The following is a 21,276-nucleotide window of genomic DNA, read 5'->3' as shown; positions in this document are numbered from 1 at the left end:
TTGACACTAAAGTAGTTCCAATCGTTCATAGTGCGACGCCATTCAATTTATTTAAAATTAATATACATTTAAACTCACTCAGTAATGAGGATATTTACTCTGATTTAGCTACAAGTGCACCAAATACGAGGGCTCCGTGAAGTTAGCCGCACTTAATGTTCAATTTGTATATTTTATTTCACCAGTAATTAGTAAGTAATTTGGTAAGTATTTGTAAGCCATAAACCAGAATTTGTAAGTAGCTCGTTAAGATGTTATATATATGTTAAAAAATCGAGGCTAACTTCTCGGGGACCTCACTTTTATTGAATTTGCGAATTTTCTTATCATCAAGAATTAGTAAGTCATTTGTAAGTATTTGTAAGTCATAAACTAGAATTTGTAAGTAGCTCATTAAGATGTTATCTATATGTTAAGAAATCGAGGCTAACTTCTCGGGAGCCTCACTTCTGCTGAATTTGCAAATTTTCTTATCATCAAGAATTAGTAAGTCATTTCTAAGTATCTGTAAGCCATAAACTAGAATTTGTAAGTAGCTCGTTAAGATGTTATACAGAGTAACGAAAGTAATGAATAAATTATATAAAACCGTTGAGAAAAATATTTCAAAAAAGTCCTCGGACCCGTCGATTTTTACTTTTAAATTGGCGTTTATGTCTGTTAACAAACGTACAGGCTGATTAATTACAATTTCCCCCCTTCCCCAGTATTGACTGTCAATTTAATATAATTTCGGCTTTTACTAAAATTTGCCAGGGCTTAAAAAGTGCTGTGAAGTATTATCTTTGTGGTAGGTGTACTTTTCCCGAGCAATTTTGTGTAAGTTCCCAGAATGTGAAAAATTTAGGATTGTTGCTGACATCTAAACAACCTTTTGAATGTAATACATGCCAAAATTCTGTAGATTCGTGATCGGCATCTACCCACCTGTTACAAGGGCCGGAATTGGACATTATTATTGTCTATGTAGAAGAAACGACGGTGCATGGGAGATATATAAATAATGATATGCATAAAAAAATATCAATCTGTAAAAGTTCTGAATTACACAATATTCATACTATAAAGTATACAGTATTAATGTACGAGTATATACACCCTGTAGATACTTATTTTTATATTTTTGTGTGCGTTGTTTATACTGTTAGTTTATAATAAATATTTATGATATGTTTGTTTTTAAACATTTAATAAAAATGTATTTGAGTTTTTGTAGTTTATTTTTTATAGAAATCTTGAGAGCTATATATAATCTTTACCTACTGTTTGCATTTTAAAAGTATATTTTATTACTTTACAACTAATTATGTAACATTTTAACGAGGTTCTTAGAAATTCTTATAGCATACAAATACTTACAAATTACCTACCTACTAATTTTTGGTGAAAAGTTAATTTGCAAAAAAGCCCCTATTTCTTTAAATATACATAATACAGGATGGCCCACGACGTTTTAGAGAGGGAAATGTTTCGAAAACAGTTAACGTTATGGAAATGTAGTTAGTATGGAATTGTACTAACATCCGCAGTTGCAGATGTTTCTCTATGATCAAATTAGATTTTCACTTTTTTGTTTTGAACATAGGCCTGAAAGTAATAGATAATTTATATTCAGCTGTCAATGATTTTGCTATTTTTCAAGAAAACCTCTACAAACGTGGTATCGTTGAATTTTTCTTGTCACAAGGTTTCTGAAAATGTAATAATATACAAAGTGTCCCATTTATAATTCTAAAGTCGGTGTCACCGTGATTAAAAACAAAAAAGTGAAAATCTGATATAATCACAGGAAAAAAAAAAATTTGTTTACTGGTCCTGGAATTCCCTTAAAACATTCCCACCTGCTTACAAGTTTCATAGTGTGGGCAAAATCAATGCATATGAAGACTGTTACTTCAGGTTTGCTGTTAGCGATGTAAGGCACTTTTCCATATACGTTGATAAGTTGACCTCACCGGCAATACATCTAGCAATTGCACCAAGCAGTGCTAAGAAATGGTCGCTAATTACTGTACTTGGGACTGATCCAGCTGTCATCCACTCACTTAAGCAAAAATTTATTTGGTTAATATTGTGGCTCTCTAAAAGCATTTGTCCAACTGGTATCGGTCCGTTTTCTGTTTTTAAATGAATTACACATTAATATAAAAAGATATGACTGGATTTGTTATTGTTTGGTTTCTCTAACTTTTTACACAAAAAACCCCGTTGCGTCAATCATTAATACACTTCGCTCCCTGTTTTTTACCATGGCTGTGCAAGTGCATTGCCAGATTCGCAACAGGGAGGGGATGGAGCTTGTCCAGACAAATGAAGAACAGGGTGAGGAAGGAAATTTGTTACGTTTGTTTCTAGTTTTTCCATTATGTAAAATCTACTGTATTTAAATTTTTTACTAACTTTTTCACACTGTGAAATTGACGTTTGTTTAGTTTGAATTGTGTTTTTTTTGTGGTTATATTATGTAGTTATAGTAAATATAAAATATGTAAGAGTTAGAAGTATTGTTTTTAAAACATTACACTAATATGATTTTACAGTAATATTTAAACGATTCTTTATATTATTCTGTATAACTTTTGTATTTAAATTTTTTCTAAACCAAAAATAAAGAAGTTAACTGGGGAAGGAGGGAAATTATAATTAATCAGCCTGTACGTTTCTTGACATACATAAACGATAATTTAAAAGTAAAAATCGACAGATTTTTTTGAAATATTTTTCTCAGCGGTTTTTTATAATTTATCCGTTACTTTCGAGAAGCTCTGTATAACATCTTAACGAGCTACTTACAAATTCTAGTTTTTGACTTACAAATACTTACAAATAACTTACTAATTCTTGATGATAAGAAAATCCGCAAATTCAACAGAAGAGATGCTCCCGAGAAGTTAGCCTCGATTTCTTAACATATAGATAACATCTTAATGAGCTACTTACAAATTCTAGTTTATGACTTACAAATACTTACAAATGACTTACTAATTCTTGATGATAAGAAAATTCGCAAATTCAACAGAAGTGAGGCTCCCGAGAAGTTAGCCTCGATTTCTTAACATATAGATAACATCTTAATGAGCTACTTACAAATTCTAGTTTATGACTTACAAATACTTACAAATGACTTACTAATTCTTGATGATAAGAAAATTCGCAAATTCAACAGAAGTGAGGCTCCCGAGAAGTTAGCCTCGATTTCTTAACATATAGATAACATCTTAATGAGCTACTTACAAATTCTAGTTTATGACTTACAAATACTTACAAATGACTTACTAATTCTTGATGATAAGAAAATTCGCAAATTCAACAGAAGTGAGGCTCCCGAGAAGTTAGCCTCGATTTCTTAACATATAGATAACATCTTAATGAGCTACTTACAAATTCTAGTTTATGACTTACAAATACTTACAAATGACTTACTAATTCTTGATGATAAGAAAATTCGCAAATTCAACAGAAGTGAGGCTCCCGAGAAGTTAGCCTCGATTTCTTAACATATAGATAACATCTTAATGAGCTACTTACAAATTCTAGTTTATGACTTACAAATACTTACAAATGACTTACTAATTCTTGATGATAAGAAAATTCGCAAATTCAACAGAAGTGAGGCTCCCGAGAAGTTAGCCTCGATTTCTTAACATATAGATAACATCTTAATGAGCTACTTACAAATTCTAGTTTATGACTTACAAATACTTACAAATGACTTACTAATTCTTGATGATAAGAAAATTCGCAAATTCAACAGAAGTGAGGCTCCCGAGAAGTTAGCCTCGATTTCTTAACATATAGATAACATCTTAATGAGCTACTTACAAATTCTAGTTTATGACTTACAAATACTTACAAATGACTTACTAATTCTTGATGATAAGAAAATTCGCAAATTCAACAGAAGTGAGGCTCCCGAGAAGTTAGCCTCGATTTCTTAACATATATATAACATCTTAATGAGCTACTTACAAATTCTAGTTTATGACTTACAAATACTTACAAATGACTTACTAATTCTTGATGATAAGAAAATTCGCAAATTCAACAGAAGTGAGGCCCCCGAGAAGTTAGCCTCGATTTCTTAACATATATATAACATCTTAACGAGCTACTTACAAATTCTGGTTTATGGCTTACAAATACTTACCAAATTACTTACTAATTACTGGTGAAATAAAATATACAAATTGAACATTAAGCGCGGTTAACTTCACGGTGCCCAATACGAGTTTACGTGAAGAATGTATTTAAGGAATACCTATATATGAGTGAAAGTACTCAGTTTTAGTTTAAATATAATCACAAATGAGTAAAATTATCAAAATGCCCAATATTGAGTGAAAATGTACTCAATAATTTCACTCAATGGATTCACTCCGAACCTTTATTGCTTTCACTCACACCGATTTTTTACAGTGTAAAGATACATTAAGCATGTAATGTTACACTTTCTGTGTAATTCACCCAAAGTGTAAGTTTATTAAGAAAAAGGACTACATAGTATTTTTAAGAAAAAAAATCTAGGCACTATTCTTTTGTAACATTATACAAATTTAAGAATATTTATTAATCAATAAATGATACATATTCTCTGTAGTAAAATATAAATTTCTGAATTACATATAACTAAAGATAAATAGTACGGAATATTATTTAACACCAATTAATTAAACAGCTTTCTTAAAATAATAGTACAATGAAAAACTTGATATAGCAGGTTTAAATTAACGAAGTCGGTAAAAATTAAAAACATATATATAAAGCAATCTCTGTAAAAAAATCTCCCTTCTACCTTTTTTTAGTGACGCCTTTATACGTTTCCATACTCTCGAAAACCGTATAAAGCTTGAATTAATCTTAGATTTCTTTAACTATGAGGAATAACTAAATAAATATTATGTCTAAGACAAATGAGATACATTTTCTTCCACAAAATTGACTTCCAATTTAAAATAATACCTATAAGGAAAAACATTCTTCACATATTTTTCGGATGCAAATTTTGCTCTAGTTCTCACGTCTATGTACATTTTGAGGTGGAATCTTTGAACCAACTTGAGAGCAATGGCCACTTTTTGAGAACATTAAACTAAGAACAAAATATAGTGTAAATAAAACAATAAATAAAATAGTTCTTAAATAGTAAGCTACAGTCTAAATGACCACTTATAAAAGTCGATCAAAGTTCAATATGGTTATTATTGATATTTTTCATGCTTTTCAATAACTTTAAACACAAATTTATATAATTTATAAAAAGTCGTATTATGTACTTACTTACCTCAGTAGATATTTATTTATAACATTATATTTAGGTACTTAAAACAGTGTGCTATATTATTACGCCATAAATTAATCTAAACATGCCTACTAAACAACTAGCACGGGACTTTACACCCGCAGGGTAATATCATACTAGGTGATCATATGACTAATCAGATTGGGTGAAGTCATGTAAATTCACATTTTTTTCGTAAATTTACACAGTAAAAATACATAAAGGATTTGGAATAATACATTTTAAAATCTAAATGTACAAGTAAAAGTAATACATCATAAAAAGAAAATACACACAAATATGTAATTCAACGCAATGTATCATGTATGTTCAATTCATGTATATATTTTGTGTATAGAAAGCATTACAAATATGTAAAAAGCTTATGTAAATTTCCACAATTTTTATCAGTGTAGATTAATGGAGCCGGCACTGCGCTTTCTTATGTCAGCACCCTGCATGTGTATTGCTACATTTTTTTGTTACGAAAAGAAAGATAGCAATATTAATTATTTTAATTTCATCCTAATTCAATTGCGTTCCGCTTCGCGTTAAGTAGAGTGTGAGAATTATTATTAACGTGTTTTATTCTATAAATTAGGGAAGTCATTAAGACAATTAGATTTTACAACACTGCACTTATACGTACGATTACATTTAAATTATAATGAACTAGAAATAACATTTGCCAGCACTTTGTGTAAAAGGCAGCTTGCGTTTTACAAGATCAAATAAGGCTCTATCTTTATTCATACGACATTAATAAAATAAGCTAAACCTACAAGTAATTGCAATTTCTCCTCTATGAAGTAGAAAAGGCAAAAGCGGTGCTATTTATTTTGTGAAAAATAAATATTTTACGGGAAAAATATTTATGAGAGCAGCGGGCAAAATCTTCGATATCCTCTTAAAGTTACCGAAATCTGGACAAGTAATTCAGGAGGAGATTATCCAGATTTGTAGAGGACCGGAATAAGATGAAAAAGGTATTTCTGACACTATATGTCATTTTATTGCTTTTTCATGTAAGGGTATCTTAGAAGATATAAACCAGGGAGCTATTAAGTTAACTTCTTTATTTATTTTAGGGGATTACTTTGTTGTCTTTGCTTCCTTCTCGGATTTATGTCAGTACATTTATTTTAAGAAAACACACATGTTACAAATGCTTAAATACCAAAATTTTTGTATCATTAACCTCACTTTTGATACATCATTAATATCATTTAATTAGAGAGTAGTAATGGTGGTACTAGTTACATACTTATAGTTCATTCTAAATGTCCTTTGAAAACTTTTCCAATGACTAATATGTGTTACTCTCTCTTCAAGCACACTGCACCAAAATATCGATCTTGCGGTTTTACATCCTCGCCTGCGGATATTTCTGCATAAATTGAGAGTACTCCATAACATTCGTTGTTCCTTTCAATATCTCTTAATTACTTACACCAGAATTGAAATGAATTGATTAATTTCCATTCAAGTGTGCCCTAATTTTCCTGTACAAAATGTCAAAAGTACTTTGCAGCTAAACCATGAATTTATTTGACGTCAACATAATAAAACTTATATTACCTTCATATCTTTTAACTACGTTTACTAATTGTACTTTGAATAGGTAGCTTAATTTACCAACATTGTAGCTAGAAACCACTATGTAATCAGAAGAACAGTTGAATATCATTTTTTAAATAGATAAAAATTATTTCCAACTAAAATGATGTTTTAATGGTCTAAATGAGAAAATTTGGTCAATATTTTGTTTTTTTAATTCATTCCTGTATACGCATTTTCATAAAATATGACCAAGTTCAAGTAAAACGTTGCAATTTTAATATGAGGAAAGAATAAATCAATAAAACGCTAATTATAATATTTCAATCAATTAAATTTAATTTCGAGGTATTGCGAGAGATTGTGAAAACGCAATATACAGATCAGCAAAAATATCTAATAGTTCAATATAATGACGAATACTTTTATAAGTTAATTAAACAGATGTTCGATGGAGGTAAAGTCAGAGCGGCATGCAGGCCAATCCAATCGTTGAATACCAATACCAGCCATTCAAATACTAGTTCACGTCGTGAATTGAAATGAGAAATACAACAAGAAAACCCGACCAAGTTTCCTAATTACTCCACAGTGTGTGTCGAACTTAAAACACCAAAACACATGTTGGTTCACCAGGTATTATAAACCGCTACATTTTTCCCAAATTGGAAAGACTTGTGACAATTTAGAGGAATTTCTTCTACAAATTGCACTGCTACACATTGCTTGCTATTACAAAGCATTGCCTTGTGTCTACTGGCAGAGAGCGACCTACTAATCTCTTAGAAGGTACTATGAAAACAAAATTAGCGTAGCACGAGGTGAAATAAAATTATTAACTAATCATATTGATTCGTCGATCGGTTTACCTATTTCATCCTAATGAGAACTAATAGGTTCGAAACCGGTCTATAATAATTCCGGTGTCTAAAATAATTCAATTCTTTGTTTATATTACAGATTCTCCTGAATAGGGGGAACGCAGAGATTCCTACATACCGACGAGCAGTTGGAATTCTGCTGTCAGACAACAAACTCATTTACTTAGCTGCAATCAAAAATTAATTTTAGTTACTATTAGGCGGGATATATCTATATACCACACATAGTTTAGAAAGCTAATTCAAGAGTTATTAAACTTTATCAATACAGGGCGTGGCGTGTATAATCTATAAAAATTAAACTACGGCTTCCTGATGATATTTGTAATAGAAAACTCTTAGACCTCTTTTATGCACGCGTTTTTCTCCTCTCAACGCGGAGTTGACAAAAACGCCGCGTTTCAAGATACCCTGAATCGAGTTACTACGTTTATGCATTTTACGCTCGTTTATTTGCTCTCGCGTTTTCAATTCTGTCGCGATGGTTTTTATGCAAAGCGCTCCTTGTCGCAAGTCCAGTGGCTCTGTCTGTCAAGAATAGTTTTAGTACAGTTTGTTTTAGTTTTAGTTTAGCTATTGATCAAGCGGGACATGGATGCAATGGACGCAATTGAATTCTATTTCTATTAATTGGATGTACTGCCCATCGCCTCTTACGTTTTCTATTACATATTTTTTTATAGCACAAATACAATATACACGGATCCATTTTCATGTACTTCACTGACTACTGTGTGGCATGAAACTGGCGACAACTGATAGAATACGCGTGCATAAAATGGAGCAGAAATATGCCGTGTTTTTCTCAATTTCGCGTTGAGAGGAGAAAAACGCGTGCATAAAAGAGGTCTTATACGAAAAAAAAATCTATCTTCGATATTTTTTTTTTTTGTAAATTAAAGTTCATTTATTCAACGAAAATGAAGGCCGACCCAGTGTTATTTACTAAAAACTTTGGAAATGTTTTTATGCGACCCGAGATGCAACCTTATAATTTAAGTCAGTATAATCTAATACTAATAATACTAAAAAGAGGTTAGGTTACATTGTACATTGACTTAATTATTAAATATTAAGCATTGTCCATCGACCCATCAGTGTTAAAAAGTGAAAGATTCCAGACAAAAGTTTTTATTTTGTAATTCCACGATAGTGTAATCTTTATAAACAAGTAAAAAATAAGAACAGCGTGCCGATTACATTAAAAACGAAATTCTTATTTCTTACTTTGCTTAATTTTTTAGTTTGTGCACAAACTAGTTTTACAATGAACCCAGAAAACAAATGCATTTACTATTTCCGAACGTGTCGATATGGTGTTAGTGCATGGTGTAGACGAAGAAAATGCGCTCGCGGCGATAGATTGTACCAGGAACGATGGCCACAACGTCATCCCCCATGTGCACATACAATCCTACAGTGCGTTCTACGGCTGCGAGATACGGGAAGTGTTTTTCCTCGAGTAGAAGGACGTGGTCAGCAAGTGAACCTTTATGTTGAAGATGCAGTGTTGGAAAATCTTGACGAACACCCCACAATTAGTACTCGACGACTCGCACAGCAAGTAGGAACCTCATCTCGTACCTGAAGGCGCCAGCTGTTGCTCTCCTATCATCTGTAACCAGTTCAACAGATTTTTATCCCCGGATTGTGATCAACGAATGTGTTTTTGCAGATGATTTTTACGGCAATGTGCCAATCAAGTAGACTTTCCTGCTTATGTTTGTGTAATAGATGAGGCGACATTTACCCGTGATGAAGTGAATTTCCATAATATGCACATATGGGCCGATAAAAATCCTCACGCAATTAGAGAAACTCATTTTCAACATCGGTTCTCGGTAAATGTTTGGGCTGGCATAATAGGCGATGTACTTGTTGGTCCCTATTTTTTTGAAGAACGAGTAAATAGACCAACATATGCTGACTTTTTGGAGAACAGGTTACCTGACGATGTGGCATTACAAGTTCGGGCACGCATGTTTTATCTTCAAGATGGGGCTCCTCCGCACAGTACTCGAGAAGTAACGACACTTTTGAATGAAATGTTTCCTCAGCGATGGATTGGACGCTTTGGTTCTGTGCCGTGGCCACCTCGGTCACCCGATCTAACTCCAATGGACTTTTAACTTTAGAGTCGCTTGAAGTCATTGGTTTACAATACTCCAATTGCCACGTTGCGGTGGAAGAATTGCGAAACCGTATACTTGAAGCTGCTGACACAATTAGGGGAATACGTGGAATTTGACAAAATATTCCCCAAAATTGGGTGTGTCGGTGCCATGCCTGTTTCAGCGCCAATGAGGATAAATTTCAACATTTTTTTCAAAATGGTAAATTTTATTTAATTTTTTAATAGTTTGTTTAGTGCACGCAGTTGGCAAGCCACAGATGCTTACAGATGTGGTTTTGTTTGCGAACTCTTGCACTAACAACAATGCATTTAAGATAGTAATTACTATTAATTATTATAATAATAATAAAGTATCAGTTTTTTTTTCAATCACCATTTTTCTTAGTTTGTATTTTTGCATTTACCCCAAAAATTGAAAAATATCTTTCTATCTTTCAACGACGATTTGTTAACGCGGCTGGTCTACAGCTACAACTTTAATTTACGAAAAAAAAACGCAAAAATATACTTTTCTATTACAAACACCGTTAGGAAGCTGTAGTTTCATTTTTATAGATTATACACGCCATACCATGTATAAGATTTATTTAGCTAACAAATAGTTGAATAAACGTTACTCAATGAATAGTGTTATTATTTCAACACAATTAGGCATGGACTCGTTGTAACAAAAAATTGTATCGATTTTGAGTGAAAATTTGCTCAACTGTTTACGGATTTTTTTGGATAACTTTATTTGATGAATGTGTTTGAAAATTGGCTTTACTTCCGTACCAGGGAGGGCGGAAAAATTTAGGTGCAATGTAGTGAAAAAAAATCAAATATAATTGTGTAGTTTTATTTTAAGTACTATTGAAATATAGGGAAAATGTACGCAACATTATTTTTTATAGTCAAAGTCCATTCTTCTGCTTTTGTCCGAAGTAAACTTTTCAATTGATTTTTCAATGTTTGGTATTTCTCGCACAATTGGTTTTTGAATAGATAGCATTGCAAGTGCTATAATCAATTCAAATTTTTAAAATTTTTTAGAAAACGCACAAGGAACACAATTTTACACCATACCTGAACAAATTAAGTTGATTAAAAAACAACAATGAATAGCTGTTATTTGCTTACGGTCGGACTAAACAGAGTCCAAACTGCATTGTAAATATGCGCTATTCCCACCCCGTCTTTCACTGCTGCGCGACGGTAACCATGATCACCGCTGTAAACACTGCAAATGTAGAGGCGAGCTACGAGGAGCCCACGTATTCAGACTTTTGCTAACGAATTTTGCAAGTGGAATTACAAATTTAACATTTCCTTTTTAATATGTTTCATAAGGTTAATCTATTTAGTTATGTAAATAACATTGTAAACTAAATTTTAAATTATTTTCTTTTACTGCCTGCCACTGCCTAAAGTAAAAATAAATACTTATAGGAACTAATAATAGAAAATGTATCTATAAATGAATATAAAACAATCGAATGGTAAACATAACATAATTTCAAATGTTAGTGTCCCTAATCCCCCATCAGAATAAAATAAAAAAATACCGATTAAAATTGTAACTAAATACTAACATTTTATAAATTTTTTCTTAAAATATAATTATACATTTTATAATTCCATGGTAAACATAAGAATTAAAATTAAAGAATATAATTTAGAATTTATATACAGGGTGTAAGAAGTTTGACTGCCATTACTTCAGCAGGAGATAGAGTAATTATAAATGAACAAAAAACTTGTATATTACAGGGGCGTAAGATTAACAGTTTTCAAAATACAGCGAGTATTAATATTGGGGAGTTTCATCACAACGTGACAACAGCGCTTAACCTGCTGATCCGCGGTACGTGTACACGCAGCAGACTTGTCCTACGGAAAAAATGTAAACAGCTCTATTATTGTAAAACATTTAGTAAATACTTAGTAAATTTCAAGACAATCGTTTTCCAGTTTTTAAATAAATAAAATAAAATGTATCGATTTTATAGTACGAAGTGTTGTGCTTAAGTTTTAGCTCGAATTTTAGTAATAATGAATCTCTTAAAACGGGAACTTAACTTTTAATCCAATTAGGTATTTGAAAAATATGTAATTAAAGTATCCAAAGATTCACGTCGTCCAAATAATCGTACGTATTAAAAATAATTTAGGTACTTACCAAAAATTCAGTAATTTTTAAACACAGAAGTAGAAAACAAATTACAACATATGCTCAAAATGTCCACCACCATTTTCGATACACACACGACACCTTCGAATCCAATTTTCGCGTACTGGCTAGAAAACACCTCAAGAAAAGGAAATAGTGGTACGCAAAAACACTCCGACACGGTCGAATCCAGATACCAACTGAATTGCGTATTGTGATTGCCTCGTGTTAATAAACCGCTGCGCCGTTGCCACATTGTTCGATATGAATTTTAAATTTATTACAACGCTAATTGTTTTTTAGAATTAAACATAAAAAAGTTTAAAAAAGTGATATTTTATAGTATTCTATGCACGCAGTTATGTCTATATTCCTTAATTAATTGAACTTTTGTACATCAAGTTGGAGATTTTGATAATTTTTTTCTTGGAAATGATTGAGTTTAGGACCCATGTTACATAAAGTTTTTTTGTTTATTGTAATTTATTCTATCGTCTGTTAAAATTAAGGCAATCAAACTTCCAACACCCTGTCTATCAGTGTGGATGGTTTGTCACTTCGACTGTTGCTTAGAAAATTAGCCCCCTGATTATGGCATTATTTAAAGAGATACTAAAAGGTTTTTTGCAACAACTTTAATCTCGATAAAAGGTTTCGAAACAATTAACGTCTCGCAAAAATCTGCCAGACTGCCTTCTTTGGAAAGAAAAAAAGGTAAAAAATAAATTAGATTATTTTTCATTCACGACTCCCAAAGTTACGTACCCCGACTTTATAAAGTAATAAATTCAGCTGACTTAATCGCTACATCACCAAAAAGAATATTTTAGCATAAAATGCGACTTAGCAGGCGAAACACGCCTTAGTAGAGGAGCGCTTTATTAACAACTCAACACCCAGCTTCTAATTCAACCTTCTTAATTACAGGGTGTAAGTCGGGCCAGTTCCGGCAGATACTGTTGCGAGGCGACGAACAAAGAGGGCACCTCAAAGAGCCCGCCTTTCCACCTCCGGGTGAAATTCGAGCCGGTGTGCGGGGACAGCATCATCAGGAGGGTGCTGGGAGCGGCCAAAGACGAACCACTCAGGGTGGAGTGCAAGGTAAGTGCGATTGCAGCGTCAATAATTACTTTCGGTGTTGAAACGACCAGCGGTATCCTGTTCTTTAGTGCGGTCGAACAAAGGACGATCTACTGCACAGACGGAACTGCAAATATTGAACACGTTTAGATAAAACTGATAAAGATCACGTCCTACTTTAATACAACAGGTATATAAACGTAATTTGTTCCAGCAAGATTAAATTTGTGTTAACTTTAGTTTAGAAACGCACCGTTTTCAAGATTAAAGAGTAACTTCTACGTCTATAACTTTTTATTAAACATTTATACGTACAAGACCGACACAAATAAGTTTCCGTTTCTACATGCATTCAGCTAGAAGGAATAAAACTGGCGCGGCGATTTGGGATAGCTGCTGGAAGTTTGCCTAGTGCGCATTTGTAGGCGGAGCTATCTCAGACGCAAACTTATTTGTGTCGTTTATTACTTGACATGTATGAAAAGAAAACACTCTTGTCAAATTTCGAATTTTCTTATATTTTAGAGGAAATTCCACAATGATAAACTTTTTATTTGTTTTACTCCAGGAGCTACAGTTTTACGAAATAATTTTAATTACTAGGTCAATATATAAGAAAACTGAAATCGAAATAGTCAATATACAAAAACAGTAACAAATAAACATAAATTAAACTAAATAAATATGTAGACATAGTCTAAGATTGTTACTAGCAGGAATTAATTAGAAATAACAAAAGACTTTGATTAACGTTAGTTTTCGATGTGTCATGTCTCAAACATAACAGTATTCTTTTTTAGAGAAAATTATTATTTATAATTTTATTTGTATTTTGGTTGTCTTCAAAGTTTCATGTCATTTTTTATTTACTCATGCCATAAGAATATTAAACGGTTTACATATTTTTCTGTGTTCAATTTTTGCTTGTTTATTATCATTTTTACATATCGACCTCTTTTACATTTAGCTTTTCTGATTAGCCATTAATTAAAATTATTTTGATTATCTATAATTCTTGTTGCAAAACTAACAGAAAGTTCAACCAACATCATTCAATTTTTCAAAAATTTAACTATTTTTGAAGGCACAGAAGTTACACTTCTGACTCCTTCAATCTACGGCATCGACAACTGCAATGGTATGGCATTTTAATACCAAATTATTATTACCCGTTCAAAAATATCAAAACAAAAATGATTTTTTTTTTTTATATATATATTTATATTACTTATACTTTTTCACACATTTTTACCTCAAAAATGTTGGTGCACTTTTTTGAAGCACCCTGTTTGTATTTTAATATACAGGTGGTCAAAATAGAAAAAAATTGTATTAAGGAATGTCCAGACATGCTTCGTTTCCCGAAAAAAATTTCACATTTTTCAGAAATCCCTAGAGACTTGACATCTCGTGATGAAACTTATTTTAACGATTTATCTAATAAATGAGAAAATTTATTAAAGTTCTATATCAATGGTAGGTATACCAGAAGTCACTGAAATGAAAAAAAGAAGAAGAATCATTGAAGACCACAGAAATTGGACGCCGCGCGCCTCTGGCTTCTGGAAATTCAGTCACTGCTTATAACTTAATGGTATTTCTAGGACAAATAATAACTCCTATTTTCGATCTATTTATTTTTTTTGACTTACATTATCGTTAACAAATACTTAATTCAATCAAAACTAAAATATTCATGCCTCTAGTAGGTCTATTTTTGGTTTATTGAAATGCTTAGTTACTATAGGTTAAAAAAAATAACTCAGTTATGGTTAATAAAATGAGACATTTTTTCTTAAAAAATCCACTAGAACAAAGATATTTTAGTAGATGTGAAATTTTTTTGCATTTTTTTTATTTTAATCATCTGGATTAAAATTTTCGGTTTTAATAAAAATATGTAAAATCGGGATAGGCAAGGAAATCTGGTACTTTTCGGACTAAGCTAACATTTTGAGTATATTAAGTGTTAGTGAGGTAAAATCACTGTCATAAAATTATAATAATTTGACATTTGACTGACTGAAATTTAAAAATTTTTAGATTATTTTTCATTTAATGTCTAAAGAAACCTGTAGAGGTGTTTAAAAACATTTTTGCAGTTTTCTGATAGAAAGGTAATACTAATAATAATGAATAATAATATATATTTTTTACATATTTCTCAATCCATTGCATGATAAATTATTTTAATTCTTTTACACTGGTTTTATCTCACTATCCCGTAACTTTTTAAGATAGCGAAATCTAAAGCGGTTTATTTGCATCCAAGTAAACTACAGTTGAAGTATGATCCATTCACTTCCGGACTACCTGTATAACAAGTTTAGTAAGTAAATGATCCTACTTTTTAATTTCTGCGCAACAACACCATCTATGAGTATGAAAGTAGAAAAAACTATAGATATATTAATATACGTATACGGTCTGATATACAGGGTGTATCTAAATAACATCGAAAAAATGTAAGGGGTGATTCTCTGGTGAAAATTAATAGGAGTCTTTGGTATACATTTTTTTCAAAAAACTCTCCCCTGAAAAATTACGCCCCTCCAAAAATTAAAAAAATAATGTTTTTCTTTTTTATCGTCCATGTATATCAAGCTAAACAAACCAAACAACCAAAAGTATTTAATAATCAAACCCTATGACATTTATTTTTCAATAAAATTTTTTCCTTTAAAAAATATGTCTATAAAGCCCCATTCATTCGAAATGTTAAGGATTTATGAGAAAAAAAATGTATTGCAATGCATTTTTAAAAAGATGAGCTGTTTAACGCGAGTGTATTTATTAAATAATGTGTTGATCGCGGCCTATCTTCCAGTTTTATGCGTGAAATGTATGTACGTGGCGCGCACCATCTCGTGGCAAAGACTGCTGACAATCCGCCAGCTAATACCTTGACTAGCATAGAACTACATCCACAGCTCATATTTTTAAAAATACATTGCAATACATTTATTTTTTTCTCATAAATCCTTAACTTTTCAAAAAAACTTGAAGAGATCAAAAAGATAGTAAATGAATAGGGCTTTTTAGACATATTTTTTAAAAGGAAAAAGTTTTATCGAAAAAAAAATTATAAGAAAAATGATTATTCAACCTTTTACAAAAATACTTCAGGGTTGAAAAAATTTCAAAAAGTGTAGATTTTTTGACAGATAATGTTCACCAAGTTTGGTTTCTTTAACTTGATACACATGGAAGATAAAAAAGAAAAACATTTATTTTTTTTTAATTTCTGGAGGGACGTAACTTTTAAGGGGAGATTTTTTCAAAAAAATTTATGTCAAAGACCCTTATTAATTTTCATCAGAGAATCGCCCCTTACATTTTTTCGGTGTTATTTGGAGACACCCTGCATAAGATATCGACTGCCATTTGCTTAGACGCGAAAAGATGTGTTTAAACTCCAATTTTTAGATACGCAATTACTAATTTTTCCTTATTTCAGCATTGCGAATTGACTTATTGAGGATCCCCGTCAGCAACATGACGACTTATGATATATTCACAATAAAATATTCATTACTTTTTATGCTATCCCATAACTGCTGCGGAGGGCTCGGAGCCATATAATTACGGACTGACTTGCCTTTTCTATCGGTCTGACATCCGAGCGTCTTGGCTTAATCTTTCGTCTCATTTGTGGTAGTGATTAATGGCTGCCGAGATGAATAGCGAATGAGGGAGAACGGGATAAGTATTTTTATGTACAAAAGTTATATTACATATATAACTCGACCTTATCTAATGGCAAAAAGTTCGGTTCTTTCAATTGGGTTAGATTAAATTAAATTGCGACTTGCTAAAGGAAAGATCTCATCTGGGGGCCGAGTCCCGGATTAATTAAATTTCATTTTCTCTTTGTAATCACTCTTACTGTTTTTGCGAAAAAAAATTATGATGAATTATTTCAATTTGACTCGCCTAATTAGAGAGGTCATTTGGACACTTCAGAAAAATTCTTAAGAGCAAGGATGTTTCGTCCTATGATAACAGTTAAGCAACTTTCCCAAAGATGTGCAATATTACTGCAATATAAAACGTCAGTTTATCATTATTTCTCCCTAATCGGTCTATTTCTACAATTCTTATACTGATTAATGTGGCAAGGTATGTTATAATACCCACAAATATAAAATTTTGAGAATATCTGATTATAAATCCAAATAATAATGTTGATTACATTAAAAGTAACAGATTTTTCAAAAATCATACCCAATTTGCGAATAGTACTTATCAGACCTATAAATGACATTAATAACTAGAACATAACTAGAAAAAAAAATATCTTTCCGATGTCAATTGAAGAACCAAAAGGTTGGCAATATGTACAGGGTGATTCACTATATTGTGACCTCTCCCGTTAACTTTTAAGAGTTATAAAAAAATGTGAAATACAAATGTTGCACGATTTTTTAAGAAGTTTTCGAAAATGATAGTAGAAAAACAAATGAAGTCCAAACAAAATGGCCGCGGATGTTAACTTTGTTAATTTAAATGGAACACATATTTTTACATATTTGGATAGAACAACTCTAACAATAAGTGAGATAAACGAAAGGAAGGTTTTTTATTAAGAAAATAAGACATTTTGTAATTATTAGACCTCTTTAAGGCATTTCTGCCCTTTTTCTATTTACGTAAGGATTTAGGTTTAGTTGTAATATAATTTGACATATCGGACATTGATATAGTCCAAAATAGGTATTTTAACTAAATCTCACTAATTAGGCCGTGAGAGGCCTACTTACACTGAAAAAACAATTACTTTCTATTAAAGGAATCGGTTGTTTTGAATGCAGTTAGTTTACATTTATGCTAGTTACTTTGAGATAAACCAGTTACATTCAATACAAGTCATTTGATTTGTTTGAATTAAAAAAGAAACAGTTTGCAACAGATTTGTCTATAATTAACAAATTAGATTTAATATAACCATTTATGATTTTAGAACATTTGTTAGGCGAATTAAAAGAATAAATTTTTAATACAAATTTATATTCGTTTTTATTTAATAAATATTATTTTATATTGGCCTATCTAACGTTACAATTAAACTTTAAAGGAAAATTATTCCAAATATATAATTTCTTAAATGTGAACCAGCTGGTTATAAAAGTTAAATTTTTATATAGTTTAAAACTATTATCAGTTCAATAGTAAAATATATTATTTAAAAATTATTCCAATCACGTGACCAAGTTGTGTTCTCCCCTGACAGTCGTATCTTCGCCATCATGGCGACTATGTATGCAAGGTGCCTGTAGTGTATTGTGTAGTTCAGTAGGCTAGTATGGACCTCGGTATGGACTACGAGTATATCAAAAGGTAGTGTTTCTTGTTGTTCTTAGATCATATTCATAATATAACATGTGCATATAGTTACAGAGTGCTGTGTGCTGTGTTCCGTTTACTCATCATTAAAATGGATGCAGAAACTGTGAAAGTTAGGGTCAAACAAGTAATAATCGTCAAAAAGTCAGTTTTAAATAAGGACATAGTGTTGCTGTTGTAGTTTCATAAATTTATAATAAAACCCAATTTAACAATCCGCCAATTATTTTTAATCATTAAACTGTCAACAACTATGACAAGTAGTTTTGATCGATATATGTATGTATATAATAAGTTCGGAAAATACAAATCTTAAAATTAATTTTTAGCAAAAATGAAATGTTCGAATAAAAGTATCGTATATACTCGCATGTGCTTCTCTATTAGTAGATCTCAACACTATGTACCATTTCAAAAATTATAAACTTAGATAAGTTATCTAATTATCAGTTTAATTAAATTTGAGAAAGTACATAATTTTGAGACTAATCAAGAAAGAAATACGTCCAATTTTAGCGAAAAAAACAATTCACTTTTTATAAACCATTCATTTATTAATATTAAAATAACCTATTTTCACTGAAAAACTGTTAGTTCACATTAAGCTAAGATATATTTCTAATAATCTTATGTCATCTACATCTTAAAATATGTAGATTAATAATAAAGAGGCGAAATGTGATATTACACTAAAAATAAATTAACATTCAAATAAGATTTATTACAAAACTATGAACTTATTATTAGTTACTTTTCACAATATATATGCTAGGCAATATCCAAAACTAGGATTAGTTCATGGCAAACGATATTTATTTAGTCCAAATAAATCATTTTTTCAGTGTACTCATGGAAAATGTTTTATGGTAGGTATATGACAACATTATTATTGTTTGATAGTTTGTATTTAATTAAAATGGGTTACACAGAAATAGAAAATTGAAATATTCTAGGAATTAAAATAGAGTAAATTATTCTCCATACTCTATTTTAATTCCCAAAATATTTCAATTTTCTACTTCTATGTAACTCATTTTAATTAAATAATAATACAAACTGTCAATCAATAACAATGTTATCCTCACATTACGACCTGACACTGTCACAACCTACCATATAACACTGTCCATGAGTAAATAGGCCTCTCACGGACTAATTAGTGAGATTTATTTAAAATACCTATACGCATTTTAGACTATATCAATGTGCGATATAGTCGAGGAAATAAAGCACAAGAAGTGCCAAAATCTCCGAAAATTTTCGATCAAGTCGTATCAAGATTATGTGGAAAAAATGTAGCAACTTTGTATTATGTTTTTCTTAGAAAAAAAATTATAACTCAGTTAACAATACCTGAAATGGACTCAAATCAGGATCCTGGGGGTTTTCGAGGTCGCTGATCCCGAATATGACCTTTAAATTGGTCCATCGCCGACTTGGAGCTTAGGATTGATGATGAACGTCACCTCCGAGGCTTCTCCTGAATTTCACACTGAAAAAGGGTTTATTTGGACTAAATAAATATCGTTTGCCATGAACTAATCCTAGTTTTGGATATTGCCTAACATATATAGTGTGAAAAGTAACTAATAATAAGTTCATAGTTTTGTAATAAATCTTATTTGAATGTTAATTTATTTTTACTGTAACTGTACATTTCGCCTCTTTATTATTAATCTACATATTCTAAGATGTAGATGACATAAGGTTATTAGAAATATATCTTAGCTTAATGTGAACTAACAGTTTTTCAGGGAAAATAGGTTATTTTAATATTAATAAATCAATGGTTTATAAAAAGTGAATTGTTTTTTACACTAATATTGGACGTATTTTTTCTTGATAAGTCTCAAAATTATGTACATTCTAAAATTTAATTAAACTGATAATTAGATAACTTATCTAACTACAAGTTTATAATTAAATTTGAAAAGGTACATAGTGTTGAGACCTACTAATAGAAAAGCACATACGAGTATATACGATACTTTTATTCGAACATTAAATTTTTGCTAAAAACTTAAATATATCGTTCAAAACTACTTGTCATAGTTGTTGACAGTTTAATGATTAAATAGCTATTTATGATAATATACGTGTTAAAAGTAAGATTTTATTTTGTGAGTGAAGTTACTTATCTAAAACTGACTTTTTGACGATTATTACTTGTTTGGCCCTAGCTTCCACAGTTTCTGCATCCATTTTAATTAGGAACAAACGGAACACAGCACTCTATAACTATGCACATGTTATATATGAATATGATCTAGAACAACAAGAAACACTACCTTTTGATATAGTCCATACTAGCCTACTGAACTACACAATACACTACAGGCACCTTGCACACATAGTCGCCATGATGGCAAAGATACGACTGTTAGGGGAGAACACAACTTGGTCACGTGATTGGAGTAATTTTTAAATAATATTTTTTAATATTGAACTGATAATAGTTTTAAACTATATAAATATTTAACTTTTATAACCAGCTGGTTCACATTTAAGAAATTATATATTTGGAATAATTTCCCTTTAAAGTTTAATTGTAACGTTTGATAGGCCAATATAAAATAATATTTATTAAATAAAAACGAATATAAATTTGTATTAAAAATTTATTCTTTTAATTCGCCTAACAAATATTCTAAAATCATAAATGGTTATATTAAATCTAATTTGTTAATTATAGACAAATCTGTTGTAAACTGTTTGTTTTTTTAATTCAAACAAATCAAATGACTTGTATTGAATGTAACTGGTTTATCTCAATGTAACTAGCATAAATGTAAACTAACTGCATTCAAAACAACCGATTCCTTTAATAGAAAGTAATTGTTTTTTCAGTGTATAT

The 21,276-nt window shown here is 30.9% G+C and overlaps 1 protein-coding gene across 1 annotated transcript in view; it reads left to right on the top strand.

The window, feature by feature from the left end:
- LOC108906327 (nephrin-like) overlaps nt 1-21,276 on the top strand; it is a 222,598-nt gene that overhangs the window by 90,324 nt on the left and 110,998 nt on the right. Inside the window, exon 5 of the mRNA XM_023457363.1 lies at nt 12,927-13,100. Coding sequence (XP_023313131.1) covers nt 12,927-13,100 — 174 coding nt within the window. The remainder of the gene's footprint in view (nt 1-12,926; nt 13,101-21,276) is intronic.

Source organism: Anoplophora glabripennis, unplaced genomic scaffold (assembly GCF_000390285.2).
Source record: "Anoplophora glabripennis isolate ALB-LARVAE unplaced genomic scaffold, Agla_2.0 scaffold142, whole genome shotgun sequence".
Lineage (NCBI taxonomy): Eukaryota > Metazoa > Arthropoda > Insecta > Coleoptera > Cerambycidae > Anoplophora > Anoplophora glabripennis.
This window is presented reverse-complemented; position numbering and strand designations above follow the sequence as displayed.